We start from the raw sequence: 25,833 nt of genomic DNA, 5'->3' as shown, positions 1-25,833 counted from the left end.
CCAGTTTTATTGAGATAAAGTTGTTTCTGACTATTGTTTACTTCCTGCAGTACACATGCCTTGCTAGCATGCTAACACTACCTGCCAAGTGATGAGGAAGCTAGTAGTGGTTTGTAAACACTCCCCCTGCTCCTTCAATACATGCAAATTGAATAAATAAATCTTTCAAAGACGTTTACCTTTGCTTTAATATCCTAAAGTATCTCCAAGAAGTGGTACTGGTGCTGCTAAAACAGCATAGCAGCCATGTTTTCTGTTCTCTCGTCTTTACAGGGACCACATGACGACCGACGGCTGCGGATCGCGGCGGCCGCTCCCAGCCAATCACTGACTGCAACGTCACTGAGTGACAGCAGAAGCAGCCAATCAACGGAAGCTGGTACACACACGGCATTACTGACATATGTGGTTTATGGGGACACACGGGGATAAAATGTCCCCACATTCAAACACACACACAATAAGAAACACAAACTACGTTTTGAAGTGATTTTTATTGAAAAACAACATACAATAGAAAATACTCAGAACCTTGGCAGCCATACTCTAAGGACTGGGGGTTAATATAACCAAGATATACATGAAGGGACAGTATTTCTGTACTTTTTTAATATGACAGCAGGGTCATGGTTATGCAAAAAGTCTCAGATGATGCTTTGGATGAAATATAATGCAACTCTTCTGTTCATTTTAGTGTTCAGTCAACAAAAGGTTTAATCGTGAGTTTTTTCCCCAAACTGCATTGAAGTTGTCTGTCTTTTTAAACAGCATTATCAGCTACATTCATGATTTTTCTTCAATGTATTCGTATCAACTCCAAAAGCACTTTTAATCCCATCATTTGGACACTGATGATCAAAATATATCAATTTCTATTGATAAGGCAAAAGGAAATATAGCAAACCGTTTGATTCTTTCATTAAACGTTAAAGAAAAAATCAAAAGTCACTCTATAATCACACAAGTGACCGAACCGTTCAAAATCAGATAATCACAATTTTTTGTGTGTGAATTAATCTTTCACATTTAACAGAGTAAAAGTGGAAGAAGCCTCTGGAATATCTATTGTACCAGGCAGGCATCCGGTCATGCTACACTTTTGGTATGATCAAATCTCTTATTTCAGGAGATATTTTGTCATCATGTGCATTTCCATGAATGACTTTCCAACAATCATCAGGGTACAAAAACTGTGCAAAAATATTGGGGTGTGGAAACAAGCATGTGCTCTTTGACGGACACCAACTCATGGCATTGACGTGTTGTTGAAAATCAAACTTCTACTGCAGGTTTTTCACGCAACACAATGGTTGGCGATTTACATCTACATCACAGAAAGCTGTTAGTTTGGCTTCTGGGGTGGACGTTTACTCACTGACACCAACAGGAAAATCAAAATTGCTTTTCATTTCAGCCATTTTTAAAAGAAGGGCTAAATGAAATGTGTGGGAGGAAGGAAAAAGAAGTAGAAGCAACCACTCAACAGACAAACACAGAAGGACAGCTACGTGTCCTGCTGAGCAGTAGTTAACAGTCTGAGTCTTAGATCTCAGCTCCAAAGTCCCACCTACACAACATGTGGATAAGGAAGTATGACTTTCTTTGCACACTGTAGTTACTATGCATGTGAGGGATTCATTCTGTCCTTTTCTGTTTGTTGGGCAATGTTTCAATGAACAGTTTATCTACAAACATTTACACCAAAAGCTGCTTGCTGCTGCTGCACCAATAAAAGGTCACTTCTGCGCTTCATCACTCTGAATCTCCGTCTTCCTCCTCTTCAGGTATAAACGGTGGATCGTCGGGGGTCTTCCCCTCCACTCCTCCGTCTTTCCTCGCTCTGAGATGCAGCTCTCTGACGGTGAGGATGCGGATGAGCATGGCCTCCATGGTGCTGTCGTCCAGAAGGGTGGAGGAGAACCACAGCGGGCTGTTGGGGACGCAGCAGCGCTCGGGGTGAAGGTAGAACAGGTTGGTGCGCTGCTTGACGGACTCCGAGCTGGAAGACAGCAGTTAATGTCACCATGGTGATCAGTGGATTCATGAGACTAATGTGCAGCACAAAGATTCATTTTAATCTGAACAACAGACATGGACCCAGCAGCCGGTGCATGTCAATAAAAAGTAGTTTGTAATTCTTTAAGTCTGCCCATTTAAACAGTTTTTTGGAAGCTGAAAATATAATTTTTTTGCGGACATTTAAGATTCTTTTCTAATGTGTGACACAGTTCTCATTTTGTGCAAAAGTACATTCCAAAGTTGTTTATCTGAAGCCTCAAAAGTTACGTTCATTTTGCTATGAAGTTACATATTTTGTATCACACGGTGAGCTTAATCATGTAAGATCCTAACTGAAATTTCTATATCTTGTCACAGGCAATCTGCATTTGTCTCTTTCTATCTGTGTTCTGTGCCGACAGAAAGGCGTTTCTTAGTTCATGCATATTCAGAGAGTAATCCAAAGTATGCACAGGTTTAGAAGCAATATTCTGTAATATTTTTGAGTTTGAACCCCTAATGTGCATAATGTTAACACACATATATATTAAAATATAGATAGAGAGAGCAACAGACAACCCATGCATGATCGAATTAACCTGTCAATAAGCATTCAGTTCACTCACCACTTGGAGAGGTAGAACTCGTAGAGTCTGACTGGACAGCGGAGAGGGTTCTCTGTGTTCTCCATCATCTCCAGGATATCCTCTTTAGTTTCCTCCTCCTTACGCCTCTTCACAGGAACCTCTGAATCTGAAGGGGACACAAGCACATTAACATTTATGAATTTATGAATAAATTTCACAGTTGGGGAAGCACCATTTAGTAGCAGATGCACTGTTTATAAACGTGCTCTTGATTACAGTTGTTACACACAAACAGAAACAAAGTAAATTTTCAATTTACTTTGTTTTCACAGAAAATACTACAAAAAGTTCAGCTTTGTGAAAACAATAGATTTTTCTGAATGGGACACATATTTTATGGTAAAAATTCTGGTCAGCTTTAGGCTCATAATATCCAGGTCAGTTTGTGCTGCAAATATTTCTTTTTTTCTTTGTGCTGGCCTTTGATATCATTTTTTTTGTTTAAGTAACAAAAATGGTTCAGAAAATGTAGATTTGACAAAGATCCGATAATAACAAAAATACAATGTGAATGATCTTTTGCAAAACATTCCTGCATGTACATTGCTTGACTTTTTCAAAAAAAGCAAATTTGTGAATGTAAAAATTAAAAAAAATCTATTTTAAGCGCACGTGTAAATCATCATCTTTAAATCTAAGAAACAAAAAGGTATTTAATTTCGACCCTCAGCCACACTGGTACCTGACTCGCCCTCATTAATTGATATTGGGGGGTAGAAGCGCAGGAAGGTGGTCTTGGTGTTGTTCGGGTTGGTTTTGGTGCAGCGCATGACGTGTGCGAAGGACAGCTGGCGGTGCTGCTCCACTGTGGTGAAACCAAAGTACTTGCAGCAGAAGAAGAGCAGCGTGTTGAGGAGGACGATGGGCGAGTACGCCCCCAGCTGTTTACAGTCCCACAGAAACTCCTCCTCCACACGGGAATGAATATAACCTGCAGAGAGAAAAGGAGAGGGACCCGTCAGAAATCTAGTGAAACGTGGGTTTGTTCGTGTAAAACAGACAAATTAAAATCTAAATTTTCCAAAAAACTCACCACTTGCTGTGATCGAGGGCTTGAATCCTCTCAGCATGTTAGTGAACTCAGTAGAGAACTTGTTGTAGAACCGATCCATGAATATGTTCTCCACACGACCGTTCTCAAACAGATACTACAAAGAGGCAAAGAAGTTCATTATAACTTCATTTATTTCCCAACAGGATATTTGCTGAGGCTCTTCTGCCTAATTTTACTGTTTAGCGATCACTTTCAGTCAAATGTGTGAGATGTGTGAATAACATTTTCCTGCTGCTTTTCCACTGTTGAACTAGCATGATGCTTTTATTGTGAAGGAGTGATCAGAAATGTAATGTTTTTTCCAGCAAATTGGCAGAGCTTCCTTGGTGGTGGAACAAGATATGGACACATTCTGCGCTGATCAATCTTTTTCCTATGTGTGAGAACAGCCTTGCCTGTTGGATGCCGAGGCAGAGGTAGAACAGGCTGTCAGGGGAGTACGGCTCTCCGTTGGGTCGCTTCACCTCAGTGATGAAGCAACAGAGGCCGTAGCTCAGCTCAGCAGTGGTGGAGCGAAGGACATCCTCCTTCAACTCCATGGGACGAGCTGAAAGCAAGACGCAAGTTGAAGTCGATGAAATAGAAGGAACAGTTCAACAAGATTTTATTCCCTGTGACTGTGTTTTGCTTTTTGATTTCCTCTAAAAGGTTGTTACACAATGTACATCTCACATCTAAACCACAGCTGCCCTACAATTTAAAAAAACTATCACGGTGAGCTTTAGTAGTTGTATTAACCCATGTAAGCTGGGAAAGCATAAACCGGGGGCGCTGTTGCGTTATTCTACCATTAAAGCCGGGAAAGTGGATAGGTCGTTTTGTAGTATTTGTAGTTTTTTCCACCTATTTTTGGTCTCTTGGCCAATGAAATGCATCAGAATACATGTGGGAGTGTTGCAATGCAACATGGGACTTTTCCAGAACTGAAATCATGGCGGAAGACGACTATAGTGGAGGGAGCTCAGATATGACAGCTATAAGCTCTCAAATACTTTTTGAATTTAATTTCTATCTGCTACAGAGGCTGAAAAATCTATCATTTAGTAGGAAGCCTTGACACTTCTGTTGAATTTCCAGAAAAACTTCATGTTTTAGGGGGTTATTTTAAAATCGCCCAGAGGTTTTACACGCATTTTTTCCAGGCGTTTTAGGCCTAAATGGGTTAACTGCACATATAGACTTACAACCAAAGCGCGGCTTCTCCAGGTTAGGTTGAGTTTGTCTCCACTGGATCCATCGCTTCCAGGCATCGACTCCATACTGACTCTTCAGTTTTGGAACTTCTGCAGCCACGGCTCTGATGGCAGATGCTTTCTGAGACGAGCCTTCAGCTGCCTTAGACGACCGAGACTTACGACCCTGAGACGAGAGACAGAGAGACGGAGAGAAAGAGACAGACAGTGAGATAGAGAAAGAGAGAGAGAGAGAGAGAGAGAGAGAGAGAGAGAGAGAGAGAGAGAGAGAGAGAGAGAGAACGAAGAAAAACGACAAATTATTTTTTGCAAGTGCAATCAGATGCAATCTGAAATGAACAAGCAGCATATTATCTCAGCTACCTTCTTCTCTCTGGCTTTTCTGTGAGCTTGTCGTCGTCGTGTGGTGGCGGGCGGCGGGCTCGGTGACCTCCGGGACTGATCTCGGAGCCGGGACATCCTCTCCAGAGTTCCTGGCAACAACGCCACATGAAACATTCGATCGAGCGCTCCAAAGAATGTGTTTTTTAGCTTCATCTACTTTAAAACATTCTCTACATCTGCTCACCGATAGTGAAGTCAGACTCGATGTCCATGGGAGGCGGCGCTGGAGGCGAGGGCTCGTAGAACGGCTCGCTGCTCATGCCCACAGGAATGTCAAGGATCGGGTTGAGCTTTTCCTGACCGAACGGTCGACCAGGAGACCTGGGACCTGCGTCCGGCGAGGCTTCCTCCCAGTTGTTGAGGAAACTGGCCAAGTCTTCTGTGTCCAAGTCGTCACTGAAATTACTGGCGTGTTCTGTGAAATAAACATTTTTCACATACTAAAAGACATGCAGCATGAGCACGTTTGTGGGAAATTTGATGTTAAATGCTAGAGGAGTGAAAAGCCATGAACAATGTCGACATAAAATATATATGTATATATATAAAATATATATAAATACTAATAGGCAGATAAAATGCTCAATTTTGTTGTTTTTTAACAACTTTTCTAAGCCATTTAACTTCTCATGGCTGAACAATAAAAAGGGTTTATTTTAGTCATCCTGTCTCCTCTTTTCACGGTTTATAAAACAGTAAAAATACAAACATTCAAACTCTTTTTCTCACCATCTGGAGGAGCTGCTTCTTGACGGTCTCTCTCTTTCTCCGCAACTTTCCCTTTTGGTTTCTCCTCCTTGTCGGTCTCCTCGTGTTGCTCTGCGACCATCTCGGCCATGAGGATGAGCTCTGCCTCAAACGGGTCGGACGGGATCTTCTGCTTGATCTCCTGGATGGTTTCCACGATGCGCTCGGCGCTGTCCATCGTCACGGGAAGGAACATGGGAACAGGCAGCTGCAGAGGACAGAGTAAGAATATAACAACCTCAAACACTCTGTAACGAGGACGCTATATGCATTTTAATATTATTATCCATTTTGATCTGATTCCACACTTCTGAGCACCAAACATTGAAGCCAGAGGTGGTGGTGGTGTTTGATGTACCGGTAATGGCAGGCCGACAGGTTTGGGGGTACACTGGCTGTACATGTTCATGGGAACAGGAACATACACCGGCACTGGGACAGGAATCATCATCACTTTAGGGAAGATGTCATCTATAGAGAGGGAGAAAAAAAGAACAAGAGTTCTCAAATTTTTAGGAGTTAGAACTGGGTAAATCATCCTGTAAAAACATTCCTGCAAGCCAATTTCTAGCACAACTGTCAAAGAGATACAGGAATACAGAAAACCCCTGAAACTGATCAGATGGTTAAATGAGTGTAAAGTTTGTTGTTTGTTGGTTAGACTGTAGATCAAAAGGTGTCTGTACCATACAAGGTTACTATAGTTAAAGAAACCTAACGAAATAATGAAAACTAGAATTGAAAAAACATTTTTGTTAAAAACGAGAGTTTTTAAAAAAACGATAACTAACTGAAACTGTATTTTGTGGTTAGAAAACTAACTAAAATTATAGTGAAAATGTCCTTCGTTTTCATCTTTGTCAACTTTTTTCATACGTAAACCTTTTGGTTGATATGAAACCTATTTCATTTATTTGGTTTTATGAATTAATACTTATTGGGGCTGAGATGGATAAGACAAAGGAAATAAAGGCAACATTTATTGTGACCTTTTTGAATCTCGCACCCAACAAATACCCCATTACAAAAACTAACACTAAAACTAATAAAAACTAAACTAAAACTAAGCACGTTCAAAAAATAAAAACTAAACTAAAACTAGCAAACTCACTCTCAAAACTAATTAAAACTAACTGAATTTGAAAACAAAAATTGACTACGAAATTAAAACTAAACTAACTAACTAACTAAAACTATTATAACCTTGGTACCATAGTAACACCAGTGTCAGGCTGTTGGTTTTACCTGTCTGTGCTTCCACATCGACGGTCTGCACTCGACACGAGACGCCTTTGTTCTGCACCAGCGGCCTGCAGAGCAGAGCCTTGTTCTTCAGGATTTTGGGGGGAGCGGGAGGAGGATGAACCTTCACTGTTTCTGTCTGAACGCTGATCTGAAGGACACACGAAGAGCATAAGGAGATCGTCACTTATCTATGCATGTTTATCCTTTAATTTGTAACTTGTCTGTATTTTCTGTTAATTTTTTAACTGGGGGTGGGAATCACCAGAGTCCCAACAACACAATAATATCATCACAATACCATATTTATGTAATTTCTAACATTTTGCAATATGCAGAGTACATATATTGAAATTATTTTTGATTTATTACTGTTTTTCAGCTGAAATTGTTTATATTGAAGTGTACTGATTGTCTTCTAACTATTTGTGATAGAGTCTATACAGTCCAAATAAAAATACAATTAAATAAAACATCTTAACTCAGCACCAATGGACTGGAAAAACAACTGATTTTATTATTTTTGTACCAAAAATGCATTTTGTATTTGCAACATTAATTATTATAATTATAAAAATATATTTTTGTCTGTTTATAGATATGATATTTTGTGCATTATCATTTTTAATTTTCATTCTACGGTCTATGAGACACATATAATATACTTACATGTCCAGATTTCTGTGGTTTTGTGCCTGTGGAGACAAACGACAACGACAGAGTGTGAAACTTCACATTCAACACTGAATGAGCACACAGCAGTCTCTCGCTTATTTGTTCGACATACAGTTCATGAAAAAAATACCTGTGTTTGTGCGATGTTGTGAAGCATTTGATTTCCCTGTTGGAGGGTTTGCAAGCGAGATAACGTTGGCGATGACCGGTGTGGCCTGACCCGAACCTGCAGAAAAGACACCCAGGAGGAGTCAGCAGGAGAGAATACTGATAGAGTTCACAATATTTTAATTAAAAATATTGAGAATTAGTAGGAAAAACATACATACATCATCAATCTGCATCAGATCTGGGCTAGAACAGTTTAAAGGGACAGTTTGGATTTTTTTTTTTATTCAATACTTTACAATAAATCGTGTATTTCACCTTTATCATTCTTCCATTTAATTGCTTTATTATTATTTTATTCATCATCTTTTCCATATGGGTACATGATTTGTCTTTAACAACTTCAAGTGATAATCCAAGCTGAATGTTTATTATTTTTTCTCTAATAAATTATATTTTATTATTCATTGTTCTAAAGTGAATTATTATTTTATTTCTTTTAACTAATATATTATACTTTGTTGTTTTATTATTCATTGTTCTAAAGTGCAATATTACCATCTATTTATTTTTTAACTAATATATTATATTTTTTTATTCATTGTTCTAAAGTGTATTATTATCATCATTATTATTACACTTTATCATGATTTTTTTTGTTTGTTTGTTATTTCAAAATGTAAAACACAGCAGGCATAAATGTAAATATGATTGTTTTTGTGCTAAAAAAGTAAATAAACACTTAGAGAAAACAATACAGAAATATAAAAAAGTAAAACAGGAATAATAATCTCCACCTTTGAGGATCTCGCCCTGCGTGGCCACTTTATCACAGCAGAACTGCAGCAGACAGTTCAGGTCACAGAAGTGTTTGACTTCTCCGAGCATCGGGAGGCTCTGCTTCAGCTTCCCTTTGCGGCCGCAGGTGTCACACTTTGCAACCTGAGAGAAACAAAAGTCAGCATTTAGATCACCATCACAGTGTTGTTGTTTTTTAGTCTAAAGTGACAGAACGCAGTACTTTAAAATAAAAACTTACAAAGAAATAAAGAAAATGTGTGGAGGAGAATGCTGTAAGGAGTGGCCAGGCAGGTGGAAAACAGAAGGAAACACATTAATATCAAGTTGATCCTTGACCAGTGCAGTTAATTCAGGAGGTAAATCATTAAATATGCAATATGCATGTCGCTCTTAACTGCTTAAACCAACCAATTAGTTAATAGGTGTTGTCAATAGCACATAGAGGGGGCATTGTCCAACTTCGTATGTCCGTCCGTAGACTCTCTCATTGGCTGACTTTTATCTATAAATCTATTCTTGGACTTCTGCCTACATATTTGTGTTTACACATGAGTAGAAACCTCAGCCAATATGGCCTGAGTGTCCCGGGAGTCAGAACTGAACTGGGCAAAAAGGCTTTTAAATTTTCTGCCCCTTCTAACCGGAAAGATGTGCAGAAGGACTCGAAATTGACTCATCTTGTAACTCTGGGGGAATTCAAGTACATTTTAAAAGACAGAGAATGAAGCTCAGTTGGATCTTGTGATTGCTCTGTGTAATCATGTAATCCAACCCGTTTTTCTTGTCATGTGTGACTGTATTTTATTTGTGTCTTTTGACTTTGACGTAACCATTTTGCTTTTGTGCTGCCGTCTTGGCCAGGTCACTCTTGGAAAAGAGGTTTTAAATCTCAATGAGTCTTTTTTACCTGGTTAAATAAATGATATTGATTAAGTGATTGAGGGAAGTTGTTGGATCAGGCAGAAAGTGAAGGAGAGGGTACATAGTGTGTGTTTTGAGAACAAATATTTGTAAAGATTTTCACAAAACTGTAACATGTTCGGCCCAAAAAGCTCAGAATTTCGTGTCGTTTTTCCGTGTCACTCTCAGTGTGTAAAGGCCTTATAATGATTATTAATGATTGTAATAACTGCACTGAGGTGTGCTTACATGGCAGAAGAGCATGGTGTATCTTGACCGGCACTCCTCGGAGCAGAACTGCTCCGTCGAGCCGCCGTACTGAGCCGTCACCAGCTTCCTGGACACGCTGTGGCAGTAGACGCAGGAGTGACAGTGACCCCAATTTTTAGTCAGCTCCCGTCGATAGAGGAGCTTACAGCCTGGAGGGAGAGGCACGATTATTATTATTATGTATTGTTTAACCCACGAGTCTACAATCTCATCATCCAAAAACTGCCATAAAAATATATTATTATTTATGGGTTGTTGTTTTTTTTACTTCAATCAAGTTAAAATTTTGAATCATTGATCATTGCTAATTTCTAGAATTGTAACCCCTTTAAATGTCTATGTTTGTTTACATAACACTGTTATGGGAAAAATTATACATTTCCTGAACATTAAATAATTTGGGATATAATATATGATTAGCAACAGCATTAATTCTGATGCATCAAGCACTGCAGTACTCTATAATACAACATCAATAACTGTCAGAAACTAGAAAAAATAGCATGAGAAAATGGCTCATTGTCATTGTAGGGCTCACAGCTACTCCAGAAGATTCATTTGGATTAAAGACTGAATTCAGTGAGAATTGTCAACAAATTCTCTCCATGCTTCAAGATGGAGGTCGTTCTTTGTCCCCCTCCAAACAAAGACAAACGACCCCCACCCCCACAGGTATCTGGAGATACCTAAAGGCGTCTCATTGGCTGATACCAACAGGAAATACAACTTCCAGGTTGGGACACAAAAGCCTTGTGCAGCCATCCCTTTTTTCTCTTCTCTTCTCGACTCCCTGAGGAACAGCATGCCTGCTGTCCTGGTCTGATCTTCCAGGAGGAAGACCAGGCCATCCCCCTCTGTCTCCAGCTCTAAGGGAAGGCCGTGAGGCCCAAACCAAGTGGGCCCACCACCACGCTTCTAAGTTTCCTGCCTGTGATCTATCCTGGACATAATCACAGAGACCCTCACCAAGCTTCTGGAGCCAACAGCAAACAACGCTACAACCACCAAAACCCAACCAGGAACCAGATTCTTCCTCAAAAGGAGTGCTGCTTTCCCCTTTCAACTCTGGACTTTGTGGTATAGTACTGGGCAGTTAGTAAGCAAGAACAAGTGTGTTAAGCTTTAATCAATGGTGTTGATCTGTTGTGTGTTTAAGTATATTTGTTGGGATATTTTGTGTAGCTAGATCATTTGAAGTTGTATGATTAATGTTGCTCTACATATCTCAAGTTGTACATGTAAATTAACTATAACTCATTTGATTTGCTCACACACTAATCCACATGAAATATACTTTAATTTGGCTTCCTACAAAACACAGACCTTCAAGACCGCATGGTCTATTGTTCTTCAAGAACAAAAGGGCTTCCGCCATTTTGATTTATTTAAATGACCGCCTTTCGGCAGCCATTTTGTTACACATTTTTTTTCTCACTCACATTTCCACTGTAAATAGTCTTTTAGATTAGTTATTGTGTGTTCTGTTTGCTTTGTTTTATTTAGAATAAATATGTTTTTGGATTAATATGCTTCTCCCTTTAATGTTGCACATGAATGAGTGATTTGCTAACCTCTGCTATGGAAAAGAACTCAAAATTCCTTCAACCGTTACTAAATATTAATAAGGTAATTCGATTATAATTATATTTATAATTAATAATCAATGTTCCAAATTGATAATTTGTTAACTACTATGAGACTGATTAACTATGATTTGCTATCTTTTCCTATTCCTAAGTGAATAGGTGGTGCCCCTCGAGTAACTTTAATTCATTTAAAGTATTAAATATTAATTTAGTCAATTTCCGATAGCAAAATTGACCTAAATTAGCTTTACCTCTAAATATTTTGGTACCCCTGCTGGAGGCAATGTGTATCTGAACCAGATACCCCTACATCATGGAAAATAGTAAAATCCGTGGGATCAAAAATTGTGGTTTTAATGGGTTTCATTGTGTCCTTAGGGGTCTGTATTTAGGACACACAGTTTATTATAGACTCATTACAGGAGCTGAGATTAGTATCCAACACACGCAAAAAAGCAACAACTGCTGCAATAACGTATTCTCTATGCACTTACAAAGCCAAAATGATTTAAAACTAAAACTAAAGAAGCTGAACCAGTCTGTCTCCTTACCGTCGCTGCAGAAGAAGCAGTCTCTGTTGTTGATCCTCTTGGCGTCTCTGGTGATCTTTTCGATCTGACAGTATTCACACAGGTTCGTCACATAGTTGTCTTTCTTGAACTCGTGAGCACAGTCCGCGCTGCACACGAAAACTAGCTTGTCCTGCACACACACAGGTACAAACAATTACTCATAAATCATTATTTACATCACATGTTGTCAACTCCCAAGGCTAAGACTGATAAAATTTGGGGCAAAATATAAACAAGGGCTGTCAAATAGTGTCCTCTCGTAAAATGAGGATTTCTGTACATTTTGGTGGCCGTCTGCTTCTCTCATCAAACAAAATTATATGACTTTTTTTGTTTGTTTTTTATCTTCCAATTTCTTAACTTTAGACACCTCAGGGACAACGATGTTTTGTTTTTTGTTTTTTTTTGGTACACTGTATTAAAACTAACACACACACACAGTGTCTCTCTACTCACATACGTTCTTCCTGTCCAACACTATATGTAAAAATGTCTGACACTAAACAAACTCCCATTTAAAACAGGTTACCTTGATCTGGATGAGTTCAGGTTTAAAAGTGATGATGCGGGCACACTGATTGCAGTTCAGTTTCAGAGGTCCTTTGGGAACATCTTGTAGAGTTTGGCCTGGAGAGACAGACTGGATTTGGGTGGATCCGACTGGTAACTTGGTAAAAACATTAACCTGTTTCTGCGACTTCTTGAACTTTTCCTATGGAACAGAAAAACCAGTAAAGGAGTGAATATCTACACAAAAAAGGCACAGTTTCTGATGCAGCACTTAATGTGTTGACGACAAAGGATTATAACTTCATTACAAATATGCAATTTGAGCTATAACTGTCGTCTAAAATAAAGCCCTCTAAAAGTAGATGACTCAAGAGTTTGCTGTGATTTAAGTTCAATACACAAATTAAAAGTATGCTGAAATAACTACATCATGATGCAGAAGTGTAAAAAAACTCAATTCATGCTTTGTAAGGTCTTTCTGAAGACAGACAAGCAAACAATTTCTTAAATGCTTGTTTTCTGAATGGCGTTTGGATCGATCAGGGCTATATTACACAAGAAAATCTCAATGACAACACATACATTTCTTGCTCAAGTTTAGACATTTAACTGGCATGAACAATAATAACAATGATTTAAAAAAAACTATTTTGGACATGATCTGATAATACGTCTTATGAACTACTTCTGACAATCAGTTATCCTCATTACTGCCGAGGAGATAAGGCGCACAGAGTAACTTCTTAAAACCCACTTTCATAGACTTGCTTTGGTGTAAGGCTTTCCATCTTACAACTCTTTTTTACTTCTTCATTTGTTTTTCTCCTTTTACCTTATATTTTCTGTGTATCTGAGAATGTCTTGTGGTTTTTCTGCTCTGTTTTTTATCGTTTTTTTCTATAATGTAAGAATGGTTTTAAGCCTAATGGCATCATTCTCTTTCTAATTAACTGCTCTCTGTGTAAGCTGCCATTTTTAAAAGGTGCTAAGGGTGCTATATAAATAAAGTTATTATTATCATTCTTACCTGAAAAGACATGACGCATGGTAGAGTGCAGAAGTTCCTGATGGAGGTATCGGACATGGCCAGGTGGTAGGCCGGTACTGTGTTTTTCCCACAACTATCACAATTCAAGCGAGCACCTGAGGAAGGGACAAAAAGGTTTTTTTAAATGTCCAAGAGTTAAGAAATAAAAGACTGTTTACAGTACAACTAGTTGTACCTGATGCACTGACAGTCTGGACCTTGAATGCCATCACACAGCTGCTGCTACAGAACAGATTCACAGTGTCATCTCTGTTTTTGTTGTCGACCATTTCTGCCATTAACCGGGTGGTGCGACACATCGTACAAGGCTTGGTTATCTTTGTTTTCTATTGTGAGATTTAAAAAGAGACAGAATGTTAAATCCAACTGTTCATCTGAGAGCCAGATTGTTGATTATTCTGGCAATTTATCTGGCGTCCAGACTAGATGTCAGATTACAAATGATCTGGCAGAAATATGGACTGATTCTAAAATTAGCCTGACCCAAACAGATTCTCATTAGATTGTAACTTCTCGTACCTCTTTGTACTTGGCCAGACACTCTTGGTTGCACAGAGTTTTGCTGCTGTCTTCCAGCTTCAACATGAGCGGTTTGTTGAGGCAGAAGGAGCCGCAGTTGGCACAGCCGGCCATCGACAGGTTGTTCACCGCACGGAAACGGTTGAAGCAGGTGTCACTGCAGAGCTTGTGGACCGCGCCGCTCAGGATCACCTCGTGTTTACTCTGCAGGACACAAGAAGAGACGGATCTCTTAACTTTAAGTGAAGTTTACACAGGGGGGGGACATGAAAAGGTTAAGGCAATTAATTGAAGTATTTGGTGGTTATTTATTGAGCGTTTAGAACTTTAGGTACCTCACCAGGCAAACATATGTACACATGGTATATCCAAAAAACATTATTTTCAATCCTAAAAAGTCAACTTTAATTGACTTTGGACTCCTGCAGGCCAGGAGGATGATCACTCTGATTTGGAAAAAAATGGATGTGCCCTCAATACATGTGTGGATAAAGAAGATGACTTCTTGTATTGTGTTGGAAAGACCGACAAAGACTGCATTTCTTGAAAACAGTTTTTACGCAGTGTTTAGAGTTGATGTGTAACAATGTTACAATCCTCGATTTTACTATATTGCAACACATGGTTACTTTTTCATCAATAAATACTATTGGTCTGATAAATGTGGGTTCACTTTTTATATTTAAAGTGCTCTACAAAATGTATAGCCAACTTTTGGAGTAAAGTTGTAACTCCTAACAACTTCCTACTTCTCTAAGGACATTCCTTATAACCTAAATTTCTGTAAACCAAAATAAACAGTATAGGCCTAGTCTACCACCCACATTATCTGTCTGATTACCGATTATCGATTATGGACTGTCACTGCAACGATGCAGAATCATCAACATCTGGATTGCGATGCATCAATGATACAATTATTTTCAACTCCCCTAGTATTCAAGCCGACTCCTGAAACCAAGATGCGTGTGGAATCGTGTGTGGCACTAGAGTGACAAGGGGTCTAAATTTACTATTTTGTGACATTTTCCAGACAAAACAGTTCTTATATAATAAATATATTAGAGTCAGATTATTGATTATAATCATAAACTGCAGCCTTATGCGGTTTGACTTACAATGCAGTATCTGGTGCACATGCTGCAGAGTGACTGTGGTGCTATTGGCGGTAGTGTTTTTTTAGCGGCGGCGGAAGACTTCCTGTAGTTGAAGGCGGTCAGGCAGTTCTGGCTGCAGAATTCCTTCATAGCGCTTTTAGCATCTGGAGCCAGAATGACGTCCTGAGGCCGAAATATCAACCTGGGGTAACAATGATAAGAAATCCAAATTCAGCAACTTTTCTCACACAGAAAATCTAAATTCTCAATAAAGTTTGTAAAGAGTTTTCTGTTGGACTCACTTATTGCAGTTGTGGCAGGTCTTGGTGACTCCTCGGGCCGTGGGGAGAGACGTGGTGAGGCAGTCGGTGCAGCAGAAGAGCGCCGGGGAGCCCTTCCTCTGGAACGCAGTCTGTCCTTTCATCAGACTCTTCTTGCAGTTGGAGCAGGACATGTTCAGGGACGAGGGGTTGATAACAGTCGGCGTCTGCGTCTCGGCAGTCGGGGTCACAGAGAAGACTGATCCGATCTGCAAATCCTCCTGTCAATAACCGAACGGGGAGACAAAGGGTCAAATCTTGACGTGTTGGATTATTATGTTTGAAAAAGTGAAGTCATGCCTTTGCATCTCTGATTCTTCTTAAATGGAAGGATGAGGCACCACCCACTCACACTCACTGGATTAGAGATGTAATCGAGTTTTTGCAACTGGAAAAAGTTAGATCCACTGTGATTCTACAAGACCTGGCAGCTATTCCTCTCATATGTCAGGAGACTGAATATAACAATTATACAATTGACAAATTATATTTTGACGTGCGTGTTGCTGAAATGTGCAGCAAATTTAGTAGTATGATCTAAGTGTGACTGTAGTTTAGTATTATTATTACTGGTTCTTTGTGCTGTGCTGTGCTTATCTGTCGTTTTGTTGGTTTGGATGTTTGCTAATGCATCTGCAATGTATATTTGACTGCTAAATGACCATCTGTCACCCTTTATATTTAAAATAGGGCCAGGACTCGATTAAAAAAAAAAATCGAATTAATTAGAGGCTTTGTAATTAATTAATTGAAATTAATCGCATTTTAATCACATATAAATATTTGACCTGAGAACAGTGAGAAGTAATTTTTTTCACATGGATTTTTAGTATACTATTGAATAATGACTGAATACATAAGCTTAAGCAACAAAAAATTTTTTTATTTTTGTTCAAGTCCAACAGACCAGTGCAATTTTTGCCATTAAGTGTAGCAATAGCATATTTAGAAATATAGTACATTTCAGAAATTCAGGTAGCCTATAGGTAGGTAGACCTTCTGTAAACTATAATACTTTGGTTTTTTAAGTAAAACACAATCCACGCTAGCTACCACACTAGCCGCTAGCTGCTATATGTTTTGCATTGAGGTGATACTTGAGGCTCGATGTGCTGCGGTGATATGTGAATTCCTTGTTGCATAGCAACACAACCATGCTCTTATCGACGCTTCCATCCGTTGGTTTTTTGTAACAAAATGTCCCATCATCCACGGGGCCAACCAAAGCAGTCTCACCAGCTTCTTCGTTCATGTTCACTGTGGTTTGTTGTTGTCTGAACTCATGAACGCTAGTTGGTGCTTCAGTATAATCGGTCCGCCTGAAACTCATCCAGTGAGAAACGTTCCATGGTGCAAAAATAAGTGTGAATAAAATGCGTTTTTTAACACGTTAATTTTTGTGTAATTAATTAATCTTAATTAACGCGTTAAAGTCCCGGCCCTAATTTAAAAACTACAACCTGCTTCTGCATGGTTTTATTGAGGGGTGTGCTTCCTTGTTCCCTCTCGCTTGTATGCAAACTGGTGACACTTTAAAAGTGAAATTGTTAAAGAGAGTGTTATGTACGAGGATGTCACCTTCATAGTATTGGGCTCATCTTTGACGCTTGCTGTAGCCGTGGAGGACATCAGAGCCTGGTCGTACTCTTCGTCTATAGGCTCATCCTTCACTTTGACCAGAGGGGGCGAAGGAGACGACTTGATCGGCCGAGAGACACTTTCCTACAACAGGAATAAAACAAAAAATATATTGTTGTTTAGCTTTCCAAAAACATGTTATCACCACACATTTTAATTTTTTTTACTATGATTTTCTTACTTATACTTACATCCTCTAATCTGGGTATCGTCAGCTTTACTACTTTCATCCCGTTCATTAGTGTCCCTGGTGACGAGCTGTCCCTTCCTACAGGAACATAAACATGTGAATAAGGATTAAAAATAGGTTTAAAAAAGTGGATAAAAAACTTTTTTTTTTTAAAATCACCTTTTGCAATAAAACAGTGATGTGGGGGAAAAAAGAGGAAATCATACAGTTTTTGACCAATTCAAAATTGACCCAAGCAGAAAGTTTACATTCTTTACTGAAATAATTATTTTTGTAAATTAATCACTGAAAATAAAATATATTTTTATAATAATTTAATATAGGTACATATTTTAATATAGAATGCATAATAATAATTTAACTTTTCTAAGGGTTTTTAATAATATTAAAAACCCATTAAAATAATTTAATACTTTTCAACATCACATGTTTAAAACTGTTAATTATGCAAAAAATAGTAAAAATAGTATTTAAGTAAAAAGTAGATTAACAATTAGATTTTCAATCCAAGGCTGTACAGAAGAAACAACTGTGGAAAAAAAATCAACTGTTCCTCAAACTGTGGCTGTCTGGTACCAAAAGAGATAATAAATGTGTTTTACTTAACAAAGTATTGTTTAAAATTCAGGTATTGTGACCACCTTAATCCCTACTGATGTCGATTGAATAAAAATATCTCGCATCTTGCTCCAAAATCTCATTTGAAGTGCTTAAGAGTCTTCTTTTAAGGAGTAGGCCATTTAAAACCGGTTGTTAAATTTTGCATGCTTGCATTGATTGCAAAACACAGAATTTTGCTTTGAGGAAAACATCCAAAGCAGCACAGCTCTGAGGTCACTAACCTGTGCTGGCCGTGGCTTCAGACCACGGAGACGAGCTGGACTGCATCAAGTCTAAAGCCACTTTGACGTCCTCTACCTGCTCCTCGTCTGCAGGAGGAGGTAACACGATGGGTTTTACATCAGCTTCCTCCTCGACAGAGTTACTGTCCTCCCCCGCTGAGGCTGTGAGGGACAATTTCAAATACAAAAATGAGGGGGATGCCACAGAGCAGCTTTTTGTTTATGTTCACAGGAAGATGAAGCAAAGAGGCTTTCGATGTTTCAACGATATATAAGAATGTAAGATTCATTAAATAAACAGCTCTGTAAACAACATTTTCAAACTGTTCACTTCTATCAACTATTGTGATCCTAAAAGCCTCTTACATAAAAAGTTAAAAAATACACAGTGATGAAAAATAGAATGCATGCACAGCAAAAATCATTAAAAAAAATGCATGTAAAGAAAAGGTTATCAACCCTACTTACTCCATTTAGCATAGCCAGAAACAGTGCTTAAAAGAATTATGTGTGACGAACGCTTCCGGGAGGAAAAAATGACCAAATATAAGCTCACAATAGTGATATCTCATCAAAAATCACATTAATTTACATTTAAAGATAACCCTAAAAATAAACAGTTTGCAAAAAATAGATCCTGTTAAAAACATTAAATTCAAGGCTCCTCAGTGCAACTAGGAAGTAAAGAATAGTCAGAAAGACTTTGACTTTACTGTAAGCTGTTTACACAGAGCAGAGGGGAGCGGACAAGAGAGGTTGATAGTCCAATCGGTACAGCAAGTGGAGACCTTGTTGTCTCCTTTTTATCCTTATTATTATTATTATTATTTATACAAATAAATGATCAAAGAAGTTCTCTGCATCAATACACACAAAAACCTTTATAATAACCCTTCACTTCACCTGTAGTTGAAGTAACAGATGAACGGCTGCATTCCACGTCCTTCAAACTTTTCTGCTGCTGCTCATCTTTCATCTGAGCTTCCTGTTCCACCTGATCCACCGTCCCAATGTCCATCATCTCATCCAGGTCGTCCGTAGTAGAAACCCTCAGTTTACCTCCATCAGACTCCTCCTCCTCCTCCTCCTCCTCCTCCTCCTCTTCCTCCTTTACACAACGGTCCTCCTCTTCCTCCTGTGCACCGCTGTCCTCCTTAGTGTCATTGTCTTGCTCATTTAACTCAAACTCTTCCTCCGTTTTCACCTCAGCGCCCTCTTCTCTTTCACACTCCGAGGTGTTACCTGGCTCACCAACATGAACCAGAACTGTGCTGTCAGTCTCTTCCTCTTTAGGTTCAATTTCTTTGCTTTCCATTTCGTTTTCAGCAGCAACAAAGTTATCCTCCTCTCCGTGTTCAGACAGTCTAGGGGAAGCTGTGTCAACAAGCTCTGTGTCTCCGGCGTCCGCTGATGCTCCCGGCTCTAAAACAACTTCCATGGACTCTCCGTCTGTCCCGTCTGTTTCCTGTGAAAGAAAATAAACATTTCATTTTCTGTACGCCAGAAAATTTACTTTTGCTGTGAAAGTTTTCATACTGAAAGTTTGTCTTGTGCAAAGTGCAGCTAAACAATATCGGTGGAACAAGACACTGAATACAAATATGAAACCTCGATATATTTTGAAAACCTTCTACACATATTTACAATACAGTATTTTCTCTTTCTCCAACAGCCCTTCTTCACCTGCAGAGTGATTTAATGCTGCCTCCAACAAAAACACTTCCTGCACACAGTGGTGGGAGAGTAAAAGTCCTGAACAGTGACTCTAAATGACCCTGTTAAAGTGGTTGTTGGATTATGATGTAACTCATGAATGACTTTAACAGCATACATAAAAGTTTAGAGAACGCAAAGATTTGTTTCCCACAATGGGGCTTGGAATCACAGGAGCTCACAATGTGTACCCATTAAGAAAAGCAAAAGTCAAACATTTACTTATAAACTATAAGCTCATGCACCACAAACTCAGAGATATTGCTTGCCAGGAGTGAGACTTGGTTACCACATTACTTCAGATCTTTATGAAAAGCTGTACTTGTTTATGCGGGTTTGTGTTTTTGTGCTGCACTGGTATATTCAAAATGAATAATAAATTGGGTAATTGGGTACATCTATCGGATTTATCAGGCCATGGTGTAAAATAATCCTTTTCAGTGAAATGATCACTGCAAACACAGAGCTGTGCCACTTTGTTGCGTGGAAGGTCCAGGTCCATATTCAATACAACTAGCCACTGCCGTCTAATGTCAACAGTCAACAGAAGACGGTGAAATCGGTACAGTGACCAGGACACTTCTTTGTTTGCACAGCCAGGATAAGCACGCACACACACACCATCTTTGAAATCTCTAGTAAAGTGAAGTTTTATTTCTAATCCAGCAACACTAGTTTATGATCCAGACAGCTAATTAATGTAAAGTCCTAGGGCTGAGAAAGTGTAGAGCCAAAGGAAAGGGCAGCATGGTAAAGCAGTGAAAATATTCTTATATTTAATAATATAGCAAACACATAAAATTATATTGATTTTTTTTTCAAGGCGGGCCTTATAGGTGACTTAAAAACCTTCTGTGCCAGTAGTCCTGCCTACTTCTCCAAACTGGCAGTGTTAATACACCGACTATAGATATGTATCTCATGCAGATATTTCAGTGAAAACAATAACTTAAATGCCTCACATACAGTAATGTTCAAAATAATAGCAGTCCAATGTGACTAACCAGATTAATCCAGGTTTTTAGTATATTTTTATTGCTACATGGCAAACAAGGTACCAGTAGGTGCAGTAGATTCTCAGAAAACCAACAAGACCCAGCATTCGTGATATGCAGCTCTTAAAGGAACACTCCACCGTTTTTTTCATATTAAAACATGTTATTCGGTCAAGTAAGACGAGTTGATACAGACCTCTTGCATCTCAATGCGTGCACTCAATCGCCCTGGCGCGCGGCGCCACTTGGCTAGCACTTAGCTTAGCCCAGTTCATTCATTAGGATCCAAACAGATGGACAGTTAGAAGCGACCAAACTCCTCCACGTTTTCCCTATTTAAATACAGCTACACGAGTAGTTAAACGACCAAGTATGGCGACACAAAATAAAACGTGGCGCTTTTCTAAGCGGATAAAAAGGATAACTATAATGTATGGCGGAATAGCACTTGGGAGCACTTCGACTCGGCGCAGTAATAATCATCACTCCTGAAAAATCTTCTCCCCCTCTCCCCGGGCTGAACACTCAAGTTGGATAAGCTAACGTTATGTTATGGCCACTTCCAGGACAACCAAATACCATACAAAAGGATACTTACAGTGTTGGGTGATCCACTTTGTTGTGTTCGTGATTTGAGTATTGTCGGTGTGGCCGCATCCTTTAGGCGTAATCCTGTGGATGTATAGTCCTCCTGTGTGAAATGCTCGGAGCAAACACGCCAGTTCTTCAGAATATCCACCGATGTTGTTGGATCCATGTCCAAAGCAGCTAACCAAGGTTTCCGCCGTTTGTGGTGAGTTGGAAATCTGTGAAACATGACGGCACTATATACCTTCTGCTTGTTATCGCAACCCTTTACGATGCACGTTATAACCATGATTGTTCACAAATATCTTCCTACAACCTGATACTTCGTCAGCTCTGCTCGAACTACTACACCCTTTTTCAGGAGTGATGATATTACTGCGCCGAGTCGAAGTGCTCCCAAGTGCTATTCCGCCATACATTATAGTTATCCTTTTTATCCGCTTAGAAAAGCGCCATGTTTTATTTTGTGTCGCCATACTTGGTCGTTTAACTACTCGTGTAGCTGTATTTAAATAGGGAAAACGTGGAGGAGTTTGGTCGCTTCTAACTGTCCATCTGTTTGGATCCTAATGAATGAACTGGGCTAAGCTAAGTGCTAGCCAAGTGGCGCCGCGCACCAGGGCGATTGAGTGCACGCATTGAGACGCAAGAGGTCTGTATCAACTCGTCTTACTTGACCGAATAACATGTTTTAATATGAAAAAAACGTGGAGTGTTCCTTTAAGGCTGTGCAATTGGGCAATGAGTTGAAAGGGGTGTGTTCAAAAATATAGCAGTGTCTGCCGTTGACTTTACAGACTCAAAACTATTTTGTACAAACTTTTGTTTCTAGGATTTAGCAATCCTGTGAATCACTAAACTAATATTTAGTTGCATGACCACAGTTTTTTATAACTGCTTCACATCTGTGTGGCATGGAGTCAACCAACTTGTGGAACCTTTCAGCTGTTATTCCACTCCAAGATTCTCTAACATTCAACAATTCATTTACATTTCTTGGTTTTGCTTCAAAAACAGCAGTTTTGATGTCACCCCACAAGTTCTCAATTGGATTAAGATCCGGGGATTGGGCTGGCCACTCCATAACATCAATGTTGTTGTTTTGGAACCAAGATTTTGCTGGTTTACTAGTGTGTTTGGGGTCATTGTCTTGTTGAAACACCCATTTCAAGGGCATGACCTCTTCAGCATAAGGCAACATGACCTCTTCAAGTATTTTGACATATGTAAACTGATCCATGATCCCTGGTATGTGATAAATAGGCCCAACACCATAGTAGGAGAAACATGCCCACATCATGATGCTAGCACCACCATGCTTCACTGTCTTCACTGTGTACTGTGGCTTGAATTCAGAGTTTGGGGGTCGTCTCACAAACTGTCTGCGGCCCTTGGACCCAAAAAGAACAATTTTACTTTCATCAGTCCACAAAATGTTCCTCCATTTCTCTTTAGGCCAGTTCTTTGGCAAATTGTAACCTCTTCTGCACATGCCTTTTTTTTTTAACAGAGGGACTTTGCGGGGGATTCTTGTAAATAGATCAGCTTCACACAGACGTCTTGCTAAACCTCCAAAATCTCAACAGAGCAGATTGCACCAGACAGGAAATCCGACACAGAATCAATGCAATACACTTCCACCCCTTTAAAAATAAAACACAATATGCAGTTCATGCAGCCTAAAACTACTTCACATCAACATTATGTTATGACCGGGGGCACCAGATCATCAATCAATCAATCAATCAATCAATCAAAGGGTCTCAGAGGGGCGACATGGACGATAAGATATTGATTGTTGAAGTGGAACAGCATACAATCATTTATGACATAACACATTCTCTTTATAAGGATTGATGGTCAGGTCAACGAATATTCCACGTCGGAGAAGCAAAGTAAGCCCTTTGTTGTTGTTTACTTTATACACACAGTTTATCACGGGATCTCGCGGTCTCCCGTATGTTCAGGATTAACGCGTGTTCTCGTTATTTGGCGTGCATACGGCTGGCTCGCAACGCTGCCGTTCCGCGCCCGGTGTGAATTGACGCCAGGCAGACGACGTAGCAAAAACGCGGCGGAGCCGTACCGCGCCCGGTAAAAAAAAAATCCCCAGTAACTGTCACAGCACTTACAGGTAACTTTATTCTTCGATCCATTTTGATGGTCGTCTTCCGTTTTCTGCCACGTGTCTCTGGTTTTGCTCTCCATTTTAAAGCATTGCAGATCATTTTAGCTGAACAGCCTATCATTGTTTGCACCTCTTTATAGGTTTTCCCCTCTCCAATCAACTTTTTAATCAAAGTACGCTGTTCTTCTGAACAATGTCTAGAACGACCCATTTTCCTCAGGCTTTCAAAGAGAAATGCATGTTCAACAAGTGCTGGCTTCATCCTTAAATAGAGGCCACCTGATTCACACCTGTTTTTTCACAAAATTCATGACCTCACTGATTGAATGCCACACTGCTATTTTTTGAACACACCCCTTTTAACTCATTGCCCAATTGCACAGCCTTAAGAGCGTACATATCACGAATGCTGGGTCTTGTTGGTTTGCTGAGAATCTACTGCACTATCTACTGGTACCTTGTTTGCCATGTAGAAATAAAAAGTATACTAAAAACCTGGATTCATCTGGTTAGTCACATTGGACTGCTATTATTTTGAACACTACTGTATAACTCTCTTTCACTTCCAATGACTCTATGGATGATATGGCTGTTTTATATATATTACTAGAAGTAGGTGATACAGTGATGATATGTTTTGATGAGGATTAAGCTTCAAACTGTGGGCGCTGAACACCATTTTCTGTAGGTAGTACACTGACTATGGACAAGCAAAGCTATTTCTGTGAAAACAATAACTCAAATGCCTCACACATAACTTTCTTTCACTGTAAATGGCTCCATAGCTATACTAGCTGTTTTATCAGTGGCTTTTTCATTATATATTACTGTTTTATTACCCTATGAGACAGATACTGTAGTGGCATGTTTTATTGAGGTTTTACCTCCAAAGCGGGTGCGCTGATGACCATTTATTGTAAGTGATAAGTGGCGTCCTCATGCAACCCTAGTTCAAAACAATCCGAACTATCCCTTTAAGGCTCATTTTGCATGCCTTAATGGACCGTGCCCTGCAAAATGCCCGTGCAGAAAATACACTCAACTTTACAATGGAGCTAGATTCAATGTAATCATAGCCGACATGCATGTATAAAAACAAACTATAGTAAAACACGGGTTGTCAATATAAACTAACATTTGCATGAGCACACACAGTGTCAGTTTTAATGGTTTTATTGGTGCATCCTCACCACGCAAACATGACAAGTTAGCTTGCTGCTGAGCAATGTAAACACAATTAGCGTCAATGCTGCATAGCTGCAAGTTTGGCAATGAGAGGTGTGGTTACCTCCGTTAGAGTCGCGTCCTTGGATTCAGTCATGTTTGTGATGATTAGTTGTTTAGTTACACGCCCTTTTTCCCCAAAAGACAAACTATTAGCTCACATTTTGCTAGGCTAACGCTAGCTTGCCTCTTAACCTGCCCGTTAGCTCGTTACGGTTAGCTAGCCTTTATCAGTGTGTCCACACGCCACAAGAACTAACAACCATGCTTATTACATAACCTTCTGCACATGTTAAATGTATGGACGTGTTCATGTGTGAATGTTGTGAGGTGTGTAGAGCCGTAGCAGCGTGCACAACATTACCGCGCCAGCCGCTCGGACAGACGACACTTGATTGGTGGCCGCCATGTTTGCTCCAAATTCCTGATGTTTAGGGGTTTGAATATCAAATTCCACTCGGTGCTTTTAACACAAACTCTACAGCAGCACACCTGTGTTACACTTTTATTTGTGTCCCTTTCTACATCTTTTGCTTTCAGTCTAGCTTGTTGCAGAGCGTCTGTCTTCTTCTCTTGTTTACTCTTGAGGCAGCCGCCAAACTTCAGGAGCTCTCTGCCGCCGCCTCCGGTGGAACGTGTGTACTGCTTTACATTAGCCAAGTGGCCAAATGTATATTATGGACACCTGGAGCAGGATTCACAAAAGTGTTCTTAAGATAAAAAAATTAAGAAAATTCTTTTTTTAAAAAACCCAAGATGTTCCTAAGAATATTCGTAAATGCTATTCACCATTTTTTTCTTTAGAATTGTCGTATGTCTCAGGAACTTCTAAGTTTTCTCACTT

At 39.4% G+C, this 25,833-nt stretch overlaps 2 protein-coding genes across 3 annotated transcripts in view; both read right to left on the bottom strand.

Moving 5' to 3' along the window:
- The window catches only part of LOC131984472 (uncharacterized), a 49,400-nt gene extending 49,097 nt beyond the window's left edge, over window positions 1–303 (bottom strand). Inside the window, exon 1 of the mRNA XM_059349294.1 lies at window positions 180–303. The gene's annotated coding sequence lies outside the window, so the exon portion shown is untranslated. The remainder of the gene's footprint in view (window positions 1–179) is intronic.
- A 178-nt stretch (window positions 304–481) lies between these two features.
- On the bottom strand, window positions 482–25,554 carry zmym4.1 (zinc finger MYM-type containing 4, tandem duplicate 1). 2 transcript variants are annotated; one of them, XM_059349296.1, is made up of 27 exons: window positions 25,354–25,554; window positions 19,245–19,806; window positions 18,342–18,503; window positions 17,501–17,577; window positions 17,250–17,393; window positions 15,654–15,892; window positions 15,373–15,553; window positions 14,255–14,458; window positions 13,911–14,061; window positions 13,715–13,830; window positions 12,707–12,889; window positions 12,157–12,307; window positions 9,999–10,168; window positions 8,846–8,990; window positions 8,071–8,166; window positions 7,935–7,960; window positions 7,269–7,416; window positions 6,382–6,494; window positions 6,006–6,231; window positions 5,461–5,691; window positions 5,256–5,365; window positions 4,884–5,058; window positions 4,095–4,246; window positions 3,679–3,793; window positions 3,328–3,576; window positions 2,625–2,751; window positions 482–1,999 (listed from the first exon to the last, which is right to left on the bottom strand). In XM_059349296.1, exons 1-27 carry the CDS (start codon window positions 25,396–25,398, stop codon window positions 1,753–1,755), a joined length of 4,545 nt encoding a protein of 1,514 aa, XP_059205279.1. In that variant the 5' UTR covers window positions 25,399–25,554; the 3' UTR covers window positions 482–1,752. The 2 variants fall into 2 exon arrangements, with proteins under 2 accessions (XP_059205279.1, XP_059205278.1); XM_059349295.1 differs by lacking the exon at window positions 25,354–25,554 and adding an exon at window positions 21,648–21,962.
- Between the last annotated feature and the right edge of the window lie 279 nt (window positions 25,555–25,833).

The sequence above is a fragment of the Centropristis striata genome, chromosome 14, assembly GCF_030273125.1.
Source record: "Centropristis striata isolate RG_2023a ecotype Rhode Island chromosome 14, C.striata_1.0, whole genome shotgun sequence".
Classification (NCBI taxonomy): Eukaryota; Metazoa; Chordata; class Actinopteri; order Perciformes; family Serranidae; genus Centropristis; species Centropristis striata.
The sequence above is the reverse complement of the archived record's forward strand: the minus strand, read 5'-3'. Positions and strand labels throughout refer to the sequence as shown.